Source organism: Neoarius graeffei, chromosome 5 (genome assembly GCF_027579695.1).
Source record: "Neoarius graeffei isolate fNeoGra1 chromosome 5, fNeoGra1.pri, whole genome shotgun sequence".
NCBI lineage: Eukaryota > Metazoa > Chordata > Actinopteri > Siluriformes > Ariidae > Neoarius > Neoarius graeffei.
Window position 1 is genome coordinate 54,894,592 of NC_083573.1, and position 20,233 is coordinate 54,914,824.

The window sequence follows — 20,233 nt, forward strand, 5'->3', positions numbered from 1 at the left end:
GGCAAAAGTATGTGAACCCTTGCTTTCAGTATCTGGTGTGACCCCCTTGTGCAGCAATAACTGCAACTAAACATTTCCGGTAACTGTTGATCAGTCCTGCACACCGGCTTGGAGGAATTTTAGCCCATTCCTCCGTACAGAACAGCTTCAACTCTGGGATGTTGGTGGGTTTCCTCACATGAACTGCTCGCTTCAAGTCCTTCCACAACATTTCGATTTAAGGTCAGGACTTTGACTTGGCCATTCCAAAACATTAACTTTATTCTTCTTTAATCATTCTTTGGTAGAACGACTTGTGTGCTTAGGGTCGTTGTCTTGCTGCATGACCCACTTTCTCTTGAGATTCAGTTCATGGACAGATGTCCTGACATTTTCCTTTAGAATTCGCTGGTATAATTCAGAATTCCTTGTTCCATCAATGATAGCAAGCCGTCCTGGCCCAGATGCAGCAAAACAAGCCCAAACCATGATACTACCACCACCATGTTTCACAGATGGGATAAGGTTCTTATGCTGGAATGCAGTGTTTTCCTTTCTCCAAACATAACACTTCTCATTTAAACCAAAAAGTTCTATTTTGGTCTCATCCGTCCACAAAGCATTTTTCCAATCGCCTTCTGGCTTGTCCACATGATCTTTAGCAAACTGTAGACAAACAGCAATGTTCTTTTTGGAGAACAGTGGCTTTCTCCTTGCAACCCTGCCATGCACACCATTGTTGTTCAGTGTTCTCCTGATGGTGGACTCATGAACAATAACATTAGTCAATGTGAGAGAGGCCGTCAGTTGCTTAGAAGTTACCCTGGGGTCCTTTGTGACCTTGCCGACTCTTACACGTCTTGCTCTTGGAGTGACCTTTGTTGGTCGACCACTCCTGGGGAGGGTAACAATGGTCTTGAATTTCCTCCATTTGTACACAATCTGTCTGACTGTGGATTGGTGGAGTCCAAAGTCTTTAGAGATGGTTTTGTAACCTTTTCCAGCCTGATGAGCATCAACAAGGCTTTTTCTGAGGTCCTCAGAAATCTCCTTTGTTCGTGCCATGATACACTTCCACAAACGTGTTGTGAAGCTCAGACTTTGATAGATCCCTGTTCTTTAAATAAAACAGGGTGCCCACTCACACCTGATTGTCATCCCATTGATTGAAAACACCTGACTCTAATTTCACCTTTCAATTTGCCACTCACAGATATGTAATATTGAATCATTTTCCTCAATAAATAAATGACCAAGTATAATATTTTTTGTCTCATTTGTTTAACTGGGTTCTCTTTATCTACTTTTAGGACTTGTGTGAAAATCTGATGTTTTAGGTAATATTTATGCAGAAACATAGAAAATTCTAAAGGGTTCACAAACTTTCAAGCACCACTGTGCATGTCCTTTCTCACCACATCCATAAACCTCCTCTTTGGCCTTCCTCTTTTCCACTTGCCTTGCAGCTCCATCTTCAACATCCTTCTCCCAATATACTTGGCATCTCTCCTCCACACACATCCATACCATCTCAATCTCATCGTTTTTGCTTTGTCTCCAAACCATCCAACCTTGGCCGTCCCTCTAATAGCGTCGTCGTTGTCGTCACTGCCAAACCCGATCCGGGCTTGAGGCGAACCATGTTTGGTTGACTTGGCCATAATTGCAGCAGTAGAAGAAGAACAACTTTATTCATCACACGTACACTTGTGAAATTCCTCTCTGCATTAACCCATCTGAAGCAGTGAACACACATGTGTGCACACACACACGTGAGCAATGAGCACGCATACATACCCAGAGCAGCAGGCAGCTGCGCTACAGCGCCCAGGGGGTCAGGTGCCTCGCTCAAAGGCACCTCAGCCCAAGGCTTCCCCATGTTATCCTAACTGCATGTCTTTGAACTGTGGGGGAAACCGGAGCACCCGGAGGAAACCCACGCAGACACGGGGAGAACATGCAAACTCCACACAGAAAGACCCCTGTCGACCATTAGGCTCGAACCCAGAACCTTCTTGCTGGTGCACCCAGTCCTTCTAATCGACTGTTAATCCTGGCCATCTTCATCACTCCCATTGCAAATCTTAGTATCTTTTAACTCTGCAGTCTCCAGCTCCGCCTCCTGTTTTTTCATCAGTCCCACAGTCTTCAATCCATATAACATGGCTGATCTCACTACCATCTTGTACACCTTTCCTCTCACTCTTGTTGGTATCTTTCTGTTACAAATGACTCCTGACTCTCTTCTCCACCCACTCCACCCTGCCTGCACTCTTTCCTTCATCCCTTTTTCACATTCCCTGTTACTTTGAACAGTTGACGGCAAGTGTTTAAACTCGACTACTTTTGCCACCTCTACTCCTTGCATCCTCAAGAAGTTGCAACACAGCCACTGGGGTTGCACTAGCCAGTGAGATCTTAAAGGCACTCACAAGACCGGGGAGATTGGGGAGGGTTGCATCAGGAAGGGCATCCGGTGTAAAACCTATGTTAAATCAAATATGTGGCTCATAAATCGGATAACTCTGGTGTTTCTGTTAGTTCCTAATTCTGTTATGATGGCAAACCTTAGCATATTGCAAAAAATATATATATTTTCCTTGAAATCACTTGAATTTTTCCCATTTTCAGCAGACCGTGTTCAAATGGAAGATGGATGAATTGAAACATTCACATTAATTGTGTGTCTGTCTGTGTGTGATGTTCAGTGTACAGTTGGAATTGGATCTTTCTGAAACAGCAGCCAAAGCCCAGACAGTGGCCACTGGTCCCAGTAATCCACACCTCAGCAAGTCCTTCACATTAGGTAAATCAGCAGGTGTGAGACTGCATGCAAACTACTCAGCTTCCATGATAGCCATCTCTGCATTGCGAGCATGTGTTTATACATGTTCGTACTGTATGTGCATGCACACAGCGTAAGGAAAGATCCAGAGTATTTTATTTATAATTGAATGTGTGTTTAAGATGGTAATGCACACACAGTGCACAGTATGATCAGAGCATAGTGCACTGTAACACTGTGTGCTGTCCTGAGCACAGATTTACTGTGTTGCTTGTTTCTAAGGGGATTTCAAAATATTGCCTCGTTGCACATGAGTACTCGCACGTACTCACACACTCGTGGATTACGCTGCAGATGTTACAACAGAGGAGGAAAGAGATTATGTGAACGATGTATTGTGGACACAAAGCAGCATTAGAACATGATGAACACTGAAAACTCATCCCCATTCCAGATTAGTTAGGAGTTAAGGCTGGTGGGGGAACATGAGCGCAAGTTTATCATTCTGGAAATATTGAGTAGGCTGTTTGCAAAAAACTGTTACTTGATTTTGTGGCAATGTAATTTTGTAATTATTCCTGAAAATGAGCAAAAATGAATGTATAAGAAGAATTTCATATGCAATGAATGATATTTTGAGCTCAAACATACAGAGAAATTCAGTTGTTAAATTGATCAAAAACAATTTTTAAGTGTGAATGGTCTCTTTTTTTTTTAAATACAAAAGACTGATTTCAAAATTATCAGCAGGTTTTGGGCTCAAATATTGTGGCACCTTGCAGAATTCATGATGCCGTTAGTTTTCACAGTATTGGGATGTTAATAATAAATCATATATGAGTGATTCCACGCTTATGGGTACTGAAATGGGGACATGAACTTATTTTTAAAAATTCACCTAAAACCATTTCTTTTTTTACCATCAGGTCACAAAACATGTAATCTTTAATGAATGATATGTTAAAAGATAACTTTAATTTTCTGAGATGTAATAAAAACATATTTATATGCCAAAGTCAGAACATAACAGAAGTGTTGTGGACATATATATTCTCAATTTTAACAATGTAGAATTACTTTTTGAAACATAGGAAGGTGATGTTTTAGCAAATATAATTAATAAACATGTGTAGTAGAATAAACATACACATTCTTTCAATAAGATTAACATGGTATATAGCTAGATTGTAATTAATTTGTAACAGACGCGAGATGGACAATCGTAACAGAAGTAATGTAACAGACATCATTTTGGAACTCATAGGCTTGACTTTGGCATATAAATATGTTTTTATTACATCTCAGAAAATTAAAGTTATCTTTTAACATATCATTCATTAAAGATTACATGTTTTGTGACCTGATGGTAAAAAAAGAAATGGTTTTAGGTGAATAAGTTCATGTCCCCATTTCAGTACCCATAAGCGTGGAATCACTCATATATTGTTTATATTGTGTATACTTGAAAACATATTTCTAATGATGATAATTTTATTCAGAATATAAATAGTATTTCTAGTAAATATTATAGATACATAGTAACTTTTGTTTGAGTAGAAAATTTGAATTATTGTTAGTAATACGGGCGGCACGGTGGTGTAGTGGTTAGCGCTGTCGCCTCACAGCAAGAAGGTCCGGGTTCGATCCCCGTGGCCGGCGAGGGCCTTTCTGTGCGGAGTTTGCATGTTCTCCCCGTGTCCGCGTGGGTTTCCTCCGGGTGCTCCGGTTTCCCCCACAGTCCAAAGACATGCAGGTTAGGTTAACTGGTGACTCTAAATTGACCGTAGGTGTGAATGTGAGTGTGAATGGTTGTCTGTGTCTATGTGTCAGCCCTGTGATGACCTGGCGACTTGTCCAGGGTGTACCCCGCCTTTCGCCTGTAGTCAGCTGGGATAGGCTCCAGCTTGCCTGCGACCCTGTAGAACAGGATAAAGCGGCTACAGATAATGAGATGAGATTATAGATACATAGTAACTTTTTTGTTTGAATAGAAAATTTGAATTATTGTTAGTAATACAGGCGGTACGGTGGTGTAGTGGTTAGCTACTCACAAATGGTCAGATTGATATTCTTAATAGTCCGAACAGCTCTCTTGCATACACCGAGTTCAGCAAATGCTGTTTTTGTTCTGTTGTATGTCACCTGCATGTTGTTTTAAATTACTTATTATTAATGAGTAATAGGGCGGCACGGTGGTGCAGTGGTTCGCACTGTCGCCTCACAGCGAGAAGGTTCTGTGTTCGAGCCCCATAGCCGACAGTGGTCTTTCTGTGTGGAGTTTGCATGTTCTCCCCGTGTCCGCGTGGGTTTCCTCCGGGTGCTCCGGTTTCCCCCACAGTCCAAAGACATGCAGGTTAGGTTAACTGGTGACTCTAAATTGACCGTAGGTGTGAATGTGAGTGTGAATGGTTGTCTGTGTCTATGTGTCAGCCCTGTGATGACCTGGCGACTTGTCCAGGGTGTACCCTGCCTTTCGCCCGTAGTCAGCTGGGATAGGCTCCAGCTTGCCTGCGACCCTGTAGAACAGGATAAAGCGGCTAGAGATAATGAGATGAGATGAATTTTTGCTCATTTTTATGAAGGGTACTAATAATATTGGAGGGTACTGTGAAAGTGTCAATTTTTAAATAGGTCTTTATTTGTTTGTCTGTCTGCATATGAATGACTTATTTTTAATTGCTTGACTATGTTTTCCACTTTGTTGCTGTACATGAATATTATTTTATCTTTCCTATTGTAGACAGTGTGACTGAGCTTAGACCCAAATCTGCACTGAACACAGATGCTCAAGAGTCTGTTTTCCTTCTCAGGTATATCTGTTTTTGCAAACTCTTTCATCCTGAGGCTCATAATTAGTTGAGAGTAGTAGAATGCAAAATATGAATGCAAATGATAAAGCTATATTTCAGATTCATATAATATTAATTATACATGCTTTTCACATTAAAAAAAAAATTATTGTGCATGTGTTATGACAGTTCACGTCCAACTCCAAGAACAATCAGCACACCCAAAGAGATTGAGAACAGAGAAATCAAGACACAAGTGAGATATGAAACACCCAACACACGACACTAAATTTGTTGTTTGTGTATTTAAAATTCTCACCTTTTAATTTCTGATTAGTACCTGGATATTTGTTTTATCGTGATACCACAACTCCATCTACTGGATAATTAAGGAACCTGTATCTGCTACAATTATTTAATATACTGTATACAGTGTGTGGGGCGGCACGGTGGTGCAGTGGTTAGCACTGTCGCCTCACAGCAAGGAGGTTCTGGGTTCGAGCCCAGCAGTCGACAGGGGCCTTTCTGTGTGGAGTTTGCATGTTCTCCCCGTGTCCGCGTGGGTTTCCTTCAGGTGCTCCAGTTTCCCCCACAGTCCAAAGACATGCAGTTAGGTTGACTGGTGACTCTACATTGTGTGAATGTGTGCGTGAATGGTTGGTTGTCTGGGAACCTAGCCACCCAAGCCTGGAAAATGGGAGGGTTGTGGCAGGAAGGGTATCTGGTGTAAAACTGTGCTCCAATTAATGTGACATCAGGAAATATTTCCCTAAATGTGGTGTGTTGCGTATCTCAGGACAGCAGTGCAGTGGAAGATTTGCAGAATGATGCAGGCACCTGCATTAAAGAGCTCTTATACACAGACTCAGATCTGACTGTGACTCCTATTCTGGACAACCCAAAGGTGAGTACAAAGTTTACAGCTGTGAGAGACTTGAAGATCTCAACCAACAGAAAAGCAAAACTCCAGCTATTTATCTTCTTTTCTCAGATTCTGAAAACTTCTCCTGTCCGATTTGACTCCAAAACATTGTGTATATCAGCATATTCAGGTAAACTTTGCGAGTGGCGTTTTACTGAACATATAACCTGAAAAGATATATTTAAAATGCATACTTTCATAACTGCACAATTTTACCTGTATTATTTTTATAGTTTTTAATTTTATTGATATATTTTTTGAGGAACTTTCTGTAAATCACTTCTGTGACGTTGGCATCCTCAATAAAGATCATTAAAAAAACCTTTTGTATTTGAGTTCCTAGTTAATTTTTTATAGGCAAATCTACAACTACTTTTTTCGAGAACATTTGCTATGAAGTCCCAAGTTACATGCTAATTACTAATTGTCTGTCTTTGGCTCATTCTCCCTCTGTGTTTGTAGCTGAGCGTTTGACATGTCTGAGCTCAGGTGAATGGTCTGCATTCCTACAGCAGGTATGCGCTGTTCTGGAGTCGGTGGAAAAGGGTGGATCCGGAGCTACACCACGTGCAAAACTCAACCTACTCTGCTATCTGTGCTGCGTTTGTGGCCACAGAGACACAGCCACTCGTTTTATACATTCCCAGCTGGTAAGCACTGTTTGGGTCCTTGTTACACACAATTTAACTTTTACCTAAAGCCTCTTATAAATGAGACAGAATCCAGTCAGTGTCTAACTGTTAAAACAAGTGCCAGTGATCGAGATGCAAAATTAATGTTATTTCAGATTACCAGAAATGAATGTAAGATGGTGGTAAGAAGAACAGACACTAAGCCCACCTGCAACTAAACACACAGGACTGCTACATGCACCAGTCATAAATTAAAAAAACAACAACAACTATATCCTGATGCATAAAATATCAATACACATTAATAATTATAGAATCATTAGTAACCATGAGCACTGTCACCTCACAGCAAGAAGGTCCTGGGTTCGAGCCCAGCGGCCTGCGAGGGCCTTTCTGTGCGGAGTTTGCATGTTCTCCCTGTGTCCACGTGGGTTTCCTCCGGGTGCTCCGGTTTCCCCCACAGTCCAAAGACATGCAGGTTAGGTTAACTGGTGACTCTAAATTGACCGTAGGTGTGAATGTGAGTGTGAATGGTTGTCTGTGTCTATGTGTCAGCCCTGTGATGACCTGGCGACTTGTCCAGGGTGTACCCCGCCTTTCGCCCGTAGTCAGCTGGGATAGGCTCCAGCTTGCCTGCGACCCTGTAGAACAGGATAAAGCGGCTAGAGATAATGGGTGGATGGATAGTAGGGATGAGCGAGTACAGCATTATCTGTATCTGTTAACCATATGAATTATCTGTATCCGTATCCGTACTCGGAGTGGGCAGGATTTAACCCGGAAGTGGGTCTGGTTGTCTTGAAATGGGCGGGGCTTTAACCAGTATGTTATTTTAAGCATGCAATTGATCTGGGTTGATCAGAAATTGTTATATTTATTGCTGATTAGAAAACTATTTACAGGACAGCATCAGCATTGAGCTTCAGATCAATGGTTTTGATCACGATAGCAAACGAACTATTTACAGAACAAGTTTTGCAACAATGAATACAACACATGCGGTTGCAATTATGAAATGAAATGTAATGAACAAGAGTTTTCATACTCAACATAACTTTCTTTTTTTAACTTTTAATTTTTTTATGATCAGTGTGATTTTTTTTTTTTTTTTGTTCTTTTTAATTTTTTTTTATTTCCACACCAGGTGTGTGTATGTGTGTAGCTTAATTTGTAATACTTATACCACTACTACCTTTGTTTTTACATGAATTACAGCAAGAAAGTGTCAGACACTCAATGCGTGAAGTCAAAAAAACTCTTTTTAACCGACGGTTAAAAAAAGAAAAAAAAATCTCCGACAGGCAGAGACGCAACGCGAGTTGCTTTCTACCAAGCACCACGTCTGAACGAACCCACGTTTACCAGAACTTGACTGGTTATAAGTAAGTACAAACTGAAATAAAAACAAACTTGAAGCTGAAGAAACCTGAAACGTTAACAGAAAAGAGCCGCGAACCTGAGTGACTGAGGGAGACAGAGAGCTGTTCTCTGTGTGAGTGAGCAGAGCGGTGTGTGTAGGGGAGGGGCGCTGTGACGCTGTGTGAGGATTTTCATTCAGGCCGAGCACAGATATTGACTCGTATTACTCGTATAATACTCGTACTCGGCAAGAGTGCTTTATCCGTACCGGATACTCGTTTCAGCCGAGTATCCGGCTCAACTCTAATGGATAATAACCATGAAGAACACAAGCAACTGCATAGCAGAAAAGTACATTTTTTTTATTAGTGTAATGTTACCCAAAATTCAATACAATACGGTGGTGTCAAGATGCAATATATTTTTCATACAGTTAATATAGACATTGCACAAATATGTGCCATAGGTTTCCATTTTTAATTGATGGCGTTGATGATACCTAGGATTGGTCCAAAGACATTTTTTGAACTGGAAAAGTTAACATATAAAGACTGTGTGGTGTGGGTGGGTGTTTTTTTTTTTTTTTTGATAGGCTTGACTTTATACTTGTATGAACTGCATTTCTACTTTAATACTACTTCTTACTACAATGCTGCGCATTTGTCAGGTTTTTAGCTCTGTACGTTTTCCTGTGTTTCTTTTTTAAGTGATGCTTCAGTAAAAACTTTTTTTTACTAAAATGCTAGTAGTTTTTAAAGAAAAAAATATTGGATGATGATCAATACTGGCTGATACGCAAGGTTGAATTACTGATTATCAGGGAACAAACGAGGTATTGTGCCGTCTCTGATTAAAACATTCAACATTATGACAGTACAATCATAAAAACTTAATGACTGTGTTTGTGTGATCCATTCAGACTCTTGGCAGCATATAACCAAACAAAAGCTGTACATTAAAATTGAACAAAAGTAAATACGGCTAGTTTTCACTGATGTCAAGTAAAGTTTCTTTGTATAGCACTTGTAACAACAGACGTTGTCACAAAGCAGCTTTACAGAAAAATGATGTGACTCTAAGTGGTTTGAATGATGTACAGGGCTTTGTTGTGCTGCCTGCCAATGTCATGTAGCTCTCTGTTGCACTAGATGTGCTTTTCAATCCTGCATTCTCCATTACTGAATATGATCTTCTTGATCATTGTGATGATTAATCAGTGAGGAACATGTGTTCCCTGTTAGCTGTATGTAGCTGTATCAAATCAATAGCCTCGTATTGAAATATTGAATAAAAGAAAATGATGCACCGTATATCTTTATAGCTCATCTATCTGTCTGTCTGGCGGTCTATCTATCAGCATCATTTTAAGGATTTGGTTGAAGTTTGTGTCAAATCCACAAGTTGAATGAGTCTGATTTTAGATTTCTAAAATGGAAGTATCCTTAAGCATTGTTTGTGAATTGTAGTTATCAGGATGGAATGATTAAACAACCTTTTTATTAGCTAGATTAATTTGACCTCAAGACTTACAGGCCTCTTACATTAATCACTTATCTGTGTGCATTTAGCTTTTAGCCTCTAGTACTAAACAATATAGTGCTGACATCACTGGGATATTGACTACTGTTGAGTAGGCAACAAATTCATGTAGTCTGGTTACGCTAGGCCAATTCTACTAAGCTAGGACTTGAGCTAGGATGCTTCTGACTAACCTACAGTGCATTTCTAAAAATCTGATCATCAGTAAATTTAAACAGATGGTTTGTGATGCACATTTAAAAAAAAAATGAAAGTAGCAACTAAATGTACACTATATGCCTAAAATTTTATGGATACATGGCCATCACACTTGTATGTGGACCTTCCCTAAACTGTTGCCACAAAGTTCGAAGCACACAATTATAAAGAATGTCTTTTGTATGCTGTTGCATTACAATTTGCCTTCACTGGAACTGAGGGGGGGGGGGGCGGCACGGTGGTATAGTGGTTAGCGCTGTCGCCTCACAGCAAGAAGGTCCGGGTTCGAGCCCCGTGGCCGGCGAGGGCCTTTCTGTGCAGAGTTTGCATGTTCTCCCCGTGTCCGCGTGGGTTTCCTCCGGGTGCTCCGGTTTCCCCCATGGTCCAAAGACATGCAGGTTAGGTTAACTGGTGACTCTAAATTGACCGTAGGTGTGAATGTGAGTGTGAATGGTTGTCTGTGTCTATGTGTCAGCCCTGTGATGACCTGGCGACTTGTCCAGGGTGTACCCTGCCTTTCGCCCGTAGTCAGCTGGGATAGGCTCCAGCTTGCCTGCGACCCTGTAGAACAGGATAAAGCGGCTAGAGATAATGAGATGAGATGAGATGGAACTAAGGGGCTCAAGCCTGTTCCAGCATGACAGTGCCCCTGTGCACAAAGAAAAGTCCATGAAGATGTAGTTTGCCAAGGTTGGAGTGAAAGAACTCGAATGCCCTGCATAGATCCCTGACCTCAACCCCACTAAACACCTTTGGGACAAACTGGGATGCTCAGTGTGCCCCAGGCCTCAGTGCCATCGGTGCCTGACCTCACTAATGCTCTTGTGGCTGAATGAACACAAATCCCCATAGCCAGGCTCCAAAATCTTGTGGAAAGACTTCCCTGAAGAGTAGAATTTATTATAACTGCAAAGAATGTACTAATCTGTAATGGATTCTTCAACAACACAGGTGTGGTCAGTTGTCCATAAACTTTTGACCATATATGGTGTTAAAAAAAAGAAGAAGATTTTGAGGGTTGCAAAAGTTCATAAGATCAAGAAATTGGCACTTTGTGGTCTGTGAAGGATAGCTGGCCATTCATTATAGCCCCAAGGTTATACAATAGTAGTGGCCAAGCTTGATGGTGATGTGCTGAGTGAAGGATTTTTTTTGTGATTTGACATAAGATGCTATTCGAGATTTGGATTGCTCATCCAGACTGAGATGTCTGAGACTCTCTGACAGGTGCTGAAACTGAAGTCTCCTCAGGGGGTGATTGATAGTGATGGGTGTCATGAATACAGCATCATACCTTCTATATTGATTGCAAATGCTATTAAAGAGCGCTCTCAGAGTGATGGGATAATCAGATATATTCTACAGTCCCTTTGGCACATTATACTGTATAAGGCCTTAAGCAGGTTTGACTGCTGCTGAACCAAATCTGTAAAGGAGGATAGATTTACAGGTTAGCAGAATGAACATACTCGTCCTGATTAAAGTCAGTGTGGGTGGAATAAACTATAAATACAAGGTGTCAGGTGTGTACTAAAGTGTATTTAAAAAAAAAAAAAACACCTGCTCCAACTGAAGGTCTGGTACGTTATCATTTATTCTGTCCACATTCACTGGATATGACCAATCGCGCACTCTGACTGGCTACTCCACTACTAGGATATCAACTCCTATACCGGGAGTAGAGAAAAACAAAATGGTAGAGTTTGTTGCTGAAACAACCAAGGATGAAATAAAAACTCTACTCGAAAACAAAACCCCCAAATATTGTTATCAAGTATTTAAAAGAAATAGAAATAGCTAAAAGAATATAGTTTTTTTTTCTTTTCCCCAATATCACCTGTTCCACACTCCAACCCCGTCGGTGATGGTAATGCATATTTAAATTGGTTTGCCAACCGCCAAAAAAACCCAAAAAGAAGAAGAAAACCCCCCAAAATACAAATAAGCAACAAAATATGGAATAAAAGTATTTGATGGTAAGAACGCATCCTTTTTTTAATTTTTCAATAATAATAACAACATTTTTCACAAATTGCTACTGTCATTTCACTGGTTTGTTTACATTCTAAGCAGAAATTATTTTGTCGGATGGTTTGTATAAAGTTTTTATTTATCGAATTTGCAAAAAATAAAAATGCCCTGTTTCTCAAAATCCAGTGACTGTGGATAGAATAAAACAGTTATTCCACAAAATCAAGTCATACATGGCTTATAGTCAACTCAGCGTGTCGGCTCATGTATGACTCGATTTCGTGGAATAAATGTTAAATATCCCGTGTTCTGGGAAGTAGAACAATAGTCTCTTAGTTGACTGGTGCCTGTTCTTCTCTCCCCCAAAAAAACTGAAAATGAGCTTTTTCTTCACACACTTTGGGAATACCTCATTCATCCTGGTCACTGTATAGGTTCACTTTTCATTCATACAGTGGTGCTTGAAAGTTTGTGAACCCTTTAGAATTTTCTATATTTCTGCATAAATATGACCTAAAACATCATCAGATTTTCACACAAATCTTAAAAAGGAGATAAAGAGAACCCAGTTAAACAGATGAGACAAAAATATTGTTCTTGGTCATTTATTTATTGAGGAAAATGATCCAATATTGCATATCTGTGAGTGGCAAAAGTATGTGAACCTCTAGGATTAGCAGTTAATTTGAAGGTGAAATTCAAGTCAAGTGTTTGCAATCAATGGGATGACAATCAGGTGTGAGTGGGCACCCTGTTTTATTTAAAGAACAGGGATCGATCAAAGTCTGATCTTCACAACACATGTTTGTGGAAGTGTATCATGGCACGAACAAAGGAGATTTCTGAGGACCTCAGAAAAAGCGTTGTTGATGCTCATCAGACTAGAAAAGGTTACAAAACCATCTCTAAAGAGTTTGGACTCCACCAATCCACAGTCAGACAGATTGTGTACAAATGGAGGAAATTCAAGACCATTGTTACCCTCCCCAGGAGTGGTCGACCAACAAAGATCACTCCAAGAGCAAGGCGTGTAATAGTCGGCAAGGTCACAAAGGACCCCAGGGTAACTTCTAAGCAACTGAAGGCCTCTCTCACATCGGCCAATGTTACTGTTCATGAGTCCGCCATCAGGAGAACACTGAACAACAATGGTGTGGATGGCAGGGTTGCAAGGAGGAAGCCACTCCTCTCCAAAAAGAACATTGCTGCTCGTCTGCAGTTTGCTAAAGATCACGTAGACAAGCCAGAAGACTATTGGAAAAATGTTTTGTGGACAGATGAGACCAAAATAGAACTTTTTGGTTTAAATGAGAAGCGTTATGTTTGGAGAAAGGAAAACACTGCATTCCAACATAAGAACCTTATCCCATCTGTGAAACATGGTGGTGGTAGTATCATGGTTTGGGCCTGTTTTGCTGCATCTGGGCCAGGACGGCTTGCCATCATTGATGGAACAAGGAATTCTGAATTATACCAGCAAATTCTAAAGGAAAATGTCAGGACATCTGTCCATGAACTGAATCTCAAGAGAAAGTGGGTCATGCAGCAAGACAACGACCCTAAGCACACAAGTCAAATGGTTAGAGAAGAAAAAGTTAATATTTTGGAATGGCCAAGTCAAAGTCCTGACCTTAATCCAATCGAAATGTTGTGGAAGGGGACCTCAAGCAAGCAGTTCATGTGAGGAAACTCACCAACATCCCAGAGTTGAAGCTGTTCTGTACGGAGGAATGGGCTAAAATTCCTCCAAGCCGGTGTGCAGGACTGATCAACAGTTACCGGAAACGTTTAGTTGCAGTTATTGCTGCACAAGGGGGTCACACCAGATACTGAAAGCAAAGGTTCACATACTTTTGCCACTCACAGATATGTAATATTGCATCATTTTCCTCAATAAATAAATGACCAAGTATAATATTTTTGTCTCATTTGTTTAACTGGGTTCTCTTTATCTACTTTTAGGACTTTTGTGAAAATCTGATGATGTTTTAGGTCATATTTATGCAGAAATATAGAAAATTCTAAAGGGTTCACAAACTTTCAAGCACCACTGTACCTAGTCGTATTTAGTATTATCTGTCTAGGGTTATTTACTTAAAAGTGTAATCTGATCTGATTACTTTTGGACTACTGTTGATCTAACTGTTTTACTTGGTTTTATATACTTTTGTGTTATATAATAATGTTCTATTTTAATACGAATGCAAAAGAAATGGAGAAATATTGATTTGTTCATTTTATTTTTAAGAACATAAATCGCCTCTTAAACAGTGAACGCTTCATTTTTTTTAATGCATTTTCCCGGATGCATTAATAAGTTTAATAGACTATGATGTAGTTTTGGTAATCAGATTATACAGTATAATGAAGTGTGTTGCAAGAAAAATGACAATTCAGTTTGGTAAATGGGCATTAAATCAATGATGACATTCTGTCTCAGGCCACCAGGTGGCCACCTACAATAGCAAGAGGTCATACAGTGTTTAACCTCCTGTTTACCTCCTGTTTTACCCACATTGAAGGCTAAGAACACATAAATCACAATTAATGCCCCATAAACAATGTACTGTCTACACACATTGATTATACTAAATTAAACTAAAAGCTATCTCTCTCTCTCTCAGTTTCCAGTGTTGATCCAGCAGCTGCGGCAGGCCTCTAACTGGGACATGTGAGTATGATTTTGTGCAAGCAGCAATCGCCACTGATACATTTATTATTTCTATCAAGCACTTAGGTTTATGATGCATATTGGTTTTGCAGTACGTCACTACGTTTTTTTTTTTCTTACATCCATTTAGACGTAAAGTGGAATTCGATAATACAAGGTTAGATCTTACCAGTCCTGTGACACACTGGCCATGTCCTAAATGAGTCTCTTTCTTTCATACTGTCTGTAACCACACAACAGCTTTGTATCCTGCATTAAACATGCAGATGCAATCATTGTTTCATAAGGTATAGCTAAACAGTAGTTGTCGGAGGGAGTTCTGGTGAGGGCATATAGAGGGTTGTTTTTTTTTTCCCCTGCAATGTGAGATGGTTTTTAGAAACTTTGCATTACTCTGGGATTACATCGCATTATCATGAGAATGGTGATATGCTTGCACATTGTTTATGCTTCACAAATAATTCCGATGACCCTGTGTGATTTGATTATTATTTCCCCTAGTACACGCTTTGTGTAGCGATGTAACATGATTACATTTTATAAAGCTGACGAAGATTTTCATAATGTATTATTTTATTAATCGGAAATTTTTGTGTGCCCCCTTCAGGAAGGCAAAAGTGATGAGAGCCATCGGTCTGTTGGCTTGTCATAGCACAGAGCTCAGAGAGGATGTTCCAGTCATAGAAGTGAGTTGGTTTGATTTGTGCACATATTTGTGTTTCAGCCACTACATACAAGTACTCAGCCTTGATCCTGAAGTATCATTCGTCTTACGGTTTCATTTTTTATTTAAAAGGTTCTTTAAGCACTAATTATCCGATTTTTCTACACAGCATTTACGCAGACTTAAACTGCACCCTAAGCATTTTCTTAATGTCCTAGGATGGCACTGTTGGATAATTTTATTTTTTGGGGAGGTAGCTGAGGTGGTGTGTGTTTTTTGAACAAGTGCAACTGAAATGCTATTTCTATTTGATGTACAACATCCACTATCCCACATGTACTATATTAAAGCAAGAGAACATTCCAAATATTTATATTTCACAAATTCTTGACAAGAAATTGATTAACAAATATTAAAATTCTATAATATGGTGTGTGTGATCGCATTATAGTACTGTATGTCATGTTGGGCAAAATAAAATAATAAATGACGTTCTAAATAGGGGAATGTTGTTGCAGTATCTCGCATAACTAGGTACGTCCTTAACTTTAAAGAATAATTGAGTCAGGTGTGTTAACATTGGCTTGGAATAACGTGAGGAGGGGATTTTTTTTTTTTTCCATAGGAGATGAAAGAGAGACATGTAATTGGGTTAATGACATGTCTGACTTGTACATGCTAGCCTTGGAGCAAGATTATTATAGCTGTTCTTTGTGATTTATTTATCCACACTAATGCCCAGTCACATGTGCTCAGATCCCCGTGGTGAAGTGAAAGAAATACCAGCAGGTGTCACTGTAGCATCTCTTTAACATGTTTTTCCCAAACCCTATACTCCAAAGAATATTAGAAAAAAAAAAGAAGTTATTTTTTATAGCTATGATCTTAGAGCACATACAAATCTTATGAATTGATACCGAAGGTGAATTTACTACAGCACAGACTATCCCAGTGTGCACTGAGGACGTACCTGCTGCCCAGACATGCTTATAAAAACATTAACAAACCATCAAAGGGTTTGCACCCCCACATTGTGGTTTATGATTTCAAAACCGGTGCGCTAACTGATGTGAAATAGGACAGCTTTATTGTTTAATTCTGAGTTCACACAGGTTTAACATGGGTTCTTGTACCGACACGCCAGCCGTTTTGTTCCTCAACAGTTCCTGCATGGGGACTGCGCCACAAAATGGCTGGCACAAACCGTCTAGCAAGGCTTAGGATTTGGGAGCGAGCAGCAGACACGCGCTCACACATTTTAACTCTCTCCTTACTCTTACCAACGCTGTCTCTGACCACCCGCCATTTTAGGCACAACGAGCTGGTCCTGAGAAGCTAGAGATGTGTGCAGCGTCTCTACAGGGGTCCAGCGTCAGAGTGGACTGCTTCTGTCATGGCCATTTTTGTCGCTGGGTTTCTCTTTGTTCGCAGTGAGAAAGCGGCACCGGTTTTGGATGTTTCCTTGTACGCTCTCCAGATCCTTGTGGTTTGGCAGAAGCTATTCTGAGAACAGTTTTAAGGACTGTGTTCAAGTGTATGATTGGGAGATGGTAGAAATAATTAGAGTGTCAGGTGTAGTTCGTCACTCTAATGTAAATGGCTTCTAATGTTCTGTCTGTCATTATAGATTTGTATTCGCTGACCCTCGGTCAGAAAGCAACAGCTGAAAGAAACTTTGCTTTAGGTTGTTGTCATGGCAATGATAAAAGCCTCTATAAATAGACATCATGCTGGCTGCCTTGAGTTGAGAGGAAATTACAGAATCATGGGTATGAGCGGTTTTATTGCCTGTTAGTTTCTATCTTTCTGTCAGTGGCGTATGTTACTATTGTCTCTGAAATGTGATTTCCATGAACATTTAAGCACCAGTCTCATGAGGTGGTAAACACGTTTCCTGGTGAATACAGACCTCAGTAGTGCTGCTAGCTAAATTCTAACAAAATTTTCTTCATCTGTCATATTAGACTGACAGCATTGTCCTTGCCATCTCCATTAGCTTCAGCGATGGTTACAGGAGTCATGTCAGCTTTATTGTCATATGTAGGCTGTGTTTTCAGAATAGCGTATATGAGAACAATGAAATTCTGGTGCTGCTATAAGCTCCGTTCACATTTAATACATTTTAGTTTTAAAACGCATCACTTGTGAAACATTTACGCCTGGCGTCTTCTCTACTCCAGAATATTCAAGCCCCAAAAACGGAGACTTTTGTAAACGCTGCTGACTGCATTTTAGTTTCAAAACTCTGGCGTAGCGTTTTAATGTAGACCGGTGAAAATGGAGACGTTTGGAAAAGATGATGCAGACACCCATGCTCACTTCCTGACTGGCTCTTATCAGTCACGATGTAGCCTTCTCTGATTCTGATTTCCAGAAGAAAACAAGCATCATCAGCTGTTTATACCGACATGCAAATGCACAATGTACGTGAATGGTCATGTGATGTGCATTTTCAGGCGTGCTAGTATGGACAGAGCTTATTTCTGATACGGAGCTAAAACGTTCACCTGGACAGGGATCATTTTCATTTTTAAAACGCTGTTTTAAAACAAACGAACACGGCCTGTAGGGTGCCCCTACAGCTCACATCAAGTGCATGACAATGACATGAGATATGGAGACAACCTACAGTATAAAACAACAACACAAGGAGACAATTAGCACATACACTGGGGTCCAAAATCTGAGACCATCTTAAAAATCTAGGGTTTTTTTTCCATTTATAGATGGATTTAAACTTTTAGACTTTTGAAAATTTTAAAACGGAGAAAAGAAATATTTAATACCTTCAGTATTCATGATTCTGCACTATTTTTAGGTCACTATTTAAATACTAAATTGACCATGTCAACTCTTTTTTTTTTTTTTGTACAAAAGGTCAGATTTTACTTGAGTCTTATCCCTTCCACTGAGCATGTGTTCATATGACAGTCTAATGGAGTCGATCCTACATGAATCATCAGGTTTTACATAAACTTGCAGCTCACGTGCACATTGTCATTAACCAAATAATAAGCATACCAAATACTAAGAAATTCACTTAAATATTTCTAATACAAGTATTTATTTATTTAATTTTTTTTGCTGATATCCTTTCATCTCATCTCATTATCTGTAGCCGCTTTATCCTGTTCTACAGGGTCGCAGGCAAGCTGGAGCCTATCCCAGCTGACTACGGGTGAAAGGCGGGGTACACCCTGGACAAGTCGCCAGGTCATCACAGGGCTGACACATAGACACAGACAACCATTCACACTCACATTCACACCTACGGTCAATTTAGAGTCACCAGTTAACCTAACCTGCATGTCTTTGGACTGTGGGGGAAACCGGAGCACCCAGAGGAAACCCACGGGGAGAACATGCAAACTCCGCACAGAAAGGCCCTCGCCGGCCACGGGGCTCGAACCCAGACCTTCTTGCTGTGAGGCGACAGCGCTAACCACTACACCACCGTGCCGCCCTGATATCCTTTGTAATGAAATATTTTATATTAAAATATGAAGCTAATGCAAAACGGAAGCATTGTCGGGCCTCAGACATTTGGACCCCACTGTATGTAAGGGAAAAGATATTGCACAAGTTTGAGACCTCATAATATAACATAAGTGATCTAGAACATTCACTGTAGTGCAAGTAGTGATACAAAGTATATAGATGATTGTATACATCAAAAATGGTGCAACAAGATGCATTAAGTGGTATGATGTAGGAGGGATGATTTAAAGGGTCTGAGTGTGAAATTTCATGTTGCTCACTTATTTAGAACGAGGCTTAGGATTCAGCCTAAAAATCTATAATTCATTAATGTGTGAAGGCTTTGCCGTTACATAGCCACTACTGCCTCAGGGAGTAAATATTTCATTGTTAAGGTCTGTGCTATTGACGAGTAATCAGTAACCATCAAGGTTACAATGGTATTGAGTTGAGTCGGTGTAGCTAGAGAAAACAGAACAACTCTGATAAACAATGTTATGCCTATCCCCATCACAGTGACCTTCAAAAATATTTTTTAGCTATTCCTTATTTGTTTGTATCTTGAACTGACTTAAATGCACATATTAGTGACACAAGTAGGTGTAACTATTCATACTTCACATGCCAGCTTCAGTTCAGTTTATGAACAATGCTTGAAATCTTGACATGTTAAATCTGCATAGCTTTGTAAGTCAACACCCACACAAACATGCAAATATCCTTCTGATTACACTTCAGATATGTCCCCTGAAAAAAAAAATACTTTGCGTGTCAACACAACAGAAAGATACAATATTTCTAAAGGGTTTTGTAAAAGGTTCTTCAGATCAGCTCATCTAGTGATAAAGAGAGCAGAGATACTATTCAGTGTTGATCTGGAATCGGAATAAAGGCTGGTTTATATTTCTGAGATGACGCAGAAACATATTTGTTATCTTTACATTAGGACACAGAGAAGGGGTTTGTGGGTAAATGTACTGTAGCTCACAGAGGAGCTGACATGCACACTTCTATACTATGCGGCAAGTGTCTGTGCTGCTGCATGCCAAGTAAATGCTGATTTTGTCGAGTAGGGAAATATATGCTGTAACACTGGGATTGGAATGAGATATGAACCAGAACTAGTGCAAAATAATCTTTGGAGAACCGTGGGTGAAGATCATGAAATGTGCATAAAAATGTCAGGCAATGCTGGACAAATGTCAGTGTAATTTTGCCACAAATGATCCTCAGTGTAAAACACTACT

General features: G+C 40.0%; 1 protein-coding gene across 6 annotated transcripts in view; it reads left to right on the forward strand.

The window, feature by feature from the left end:
- The window catches only part of ulk4 (unc-51 like kinase 4), a 227,467-nt gene that overhangs the window by 32,430 nt on the left and 174,804 nt on the right, over positions 1-20,233 (forward strand). For all 6 annotated transcript variants that reach the window (XR_009654740.1, XM_060922070.1, XM_060922071.1 and 3 more), the window contains exons 10-17: positions 2,688-2,785; positions 5,505-5,574; positions 5,743-5,809; positions 6,350-6,457; positions 6,545-6,605; positions 6,938-7,125; positions 14,799-14,845; positions 15,453-15,531. Coding sequence is in view for 5 of the 6 variants with exons in the window: in XM_060922070.1 (XP_060778053.1) it covers positions 2,688-2,785; positions 5,505-5,574; positions 5,743-5,809; positions 6,350-6,457; positions 6,545-6,605; positions 6,938-7,125; positions 14,799-14,845; positions 15,453-15,531 (718 nt within the window). In the remaining variant the exon portion in view is untranslated. The remainder of the gene's footprint in view (positions 1-2,687; positions 2,786-5,504; positions 5,575-5,742; positions 5,810-6,349; positions 6,458-6,544; positions 6,606-6,937; positions 7,126-14,798; positions 14,846-15,452; positions 15,532-20,233) is intronic.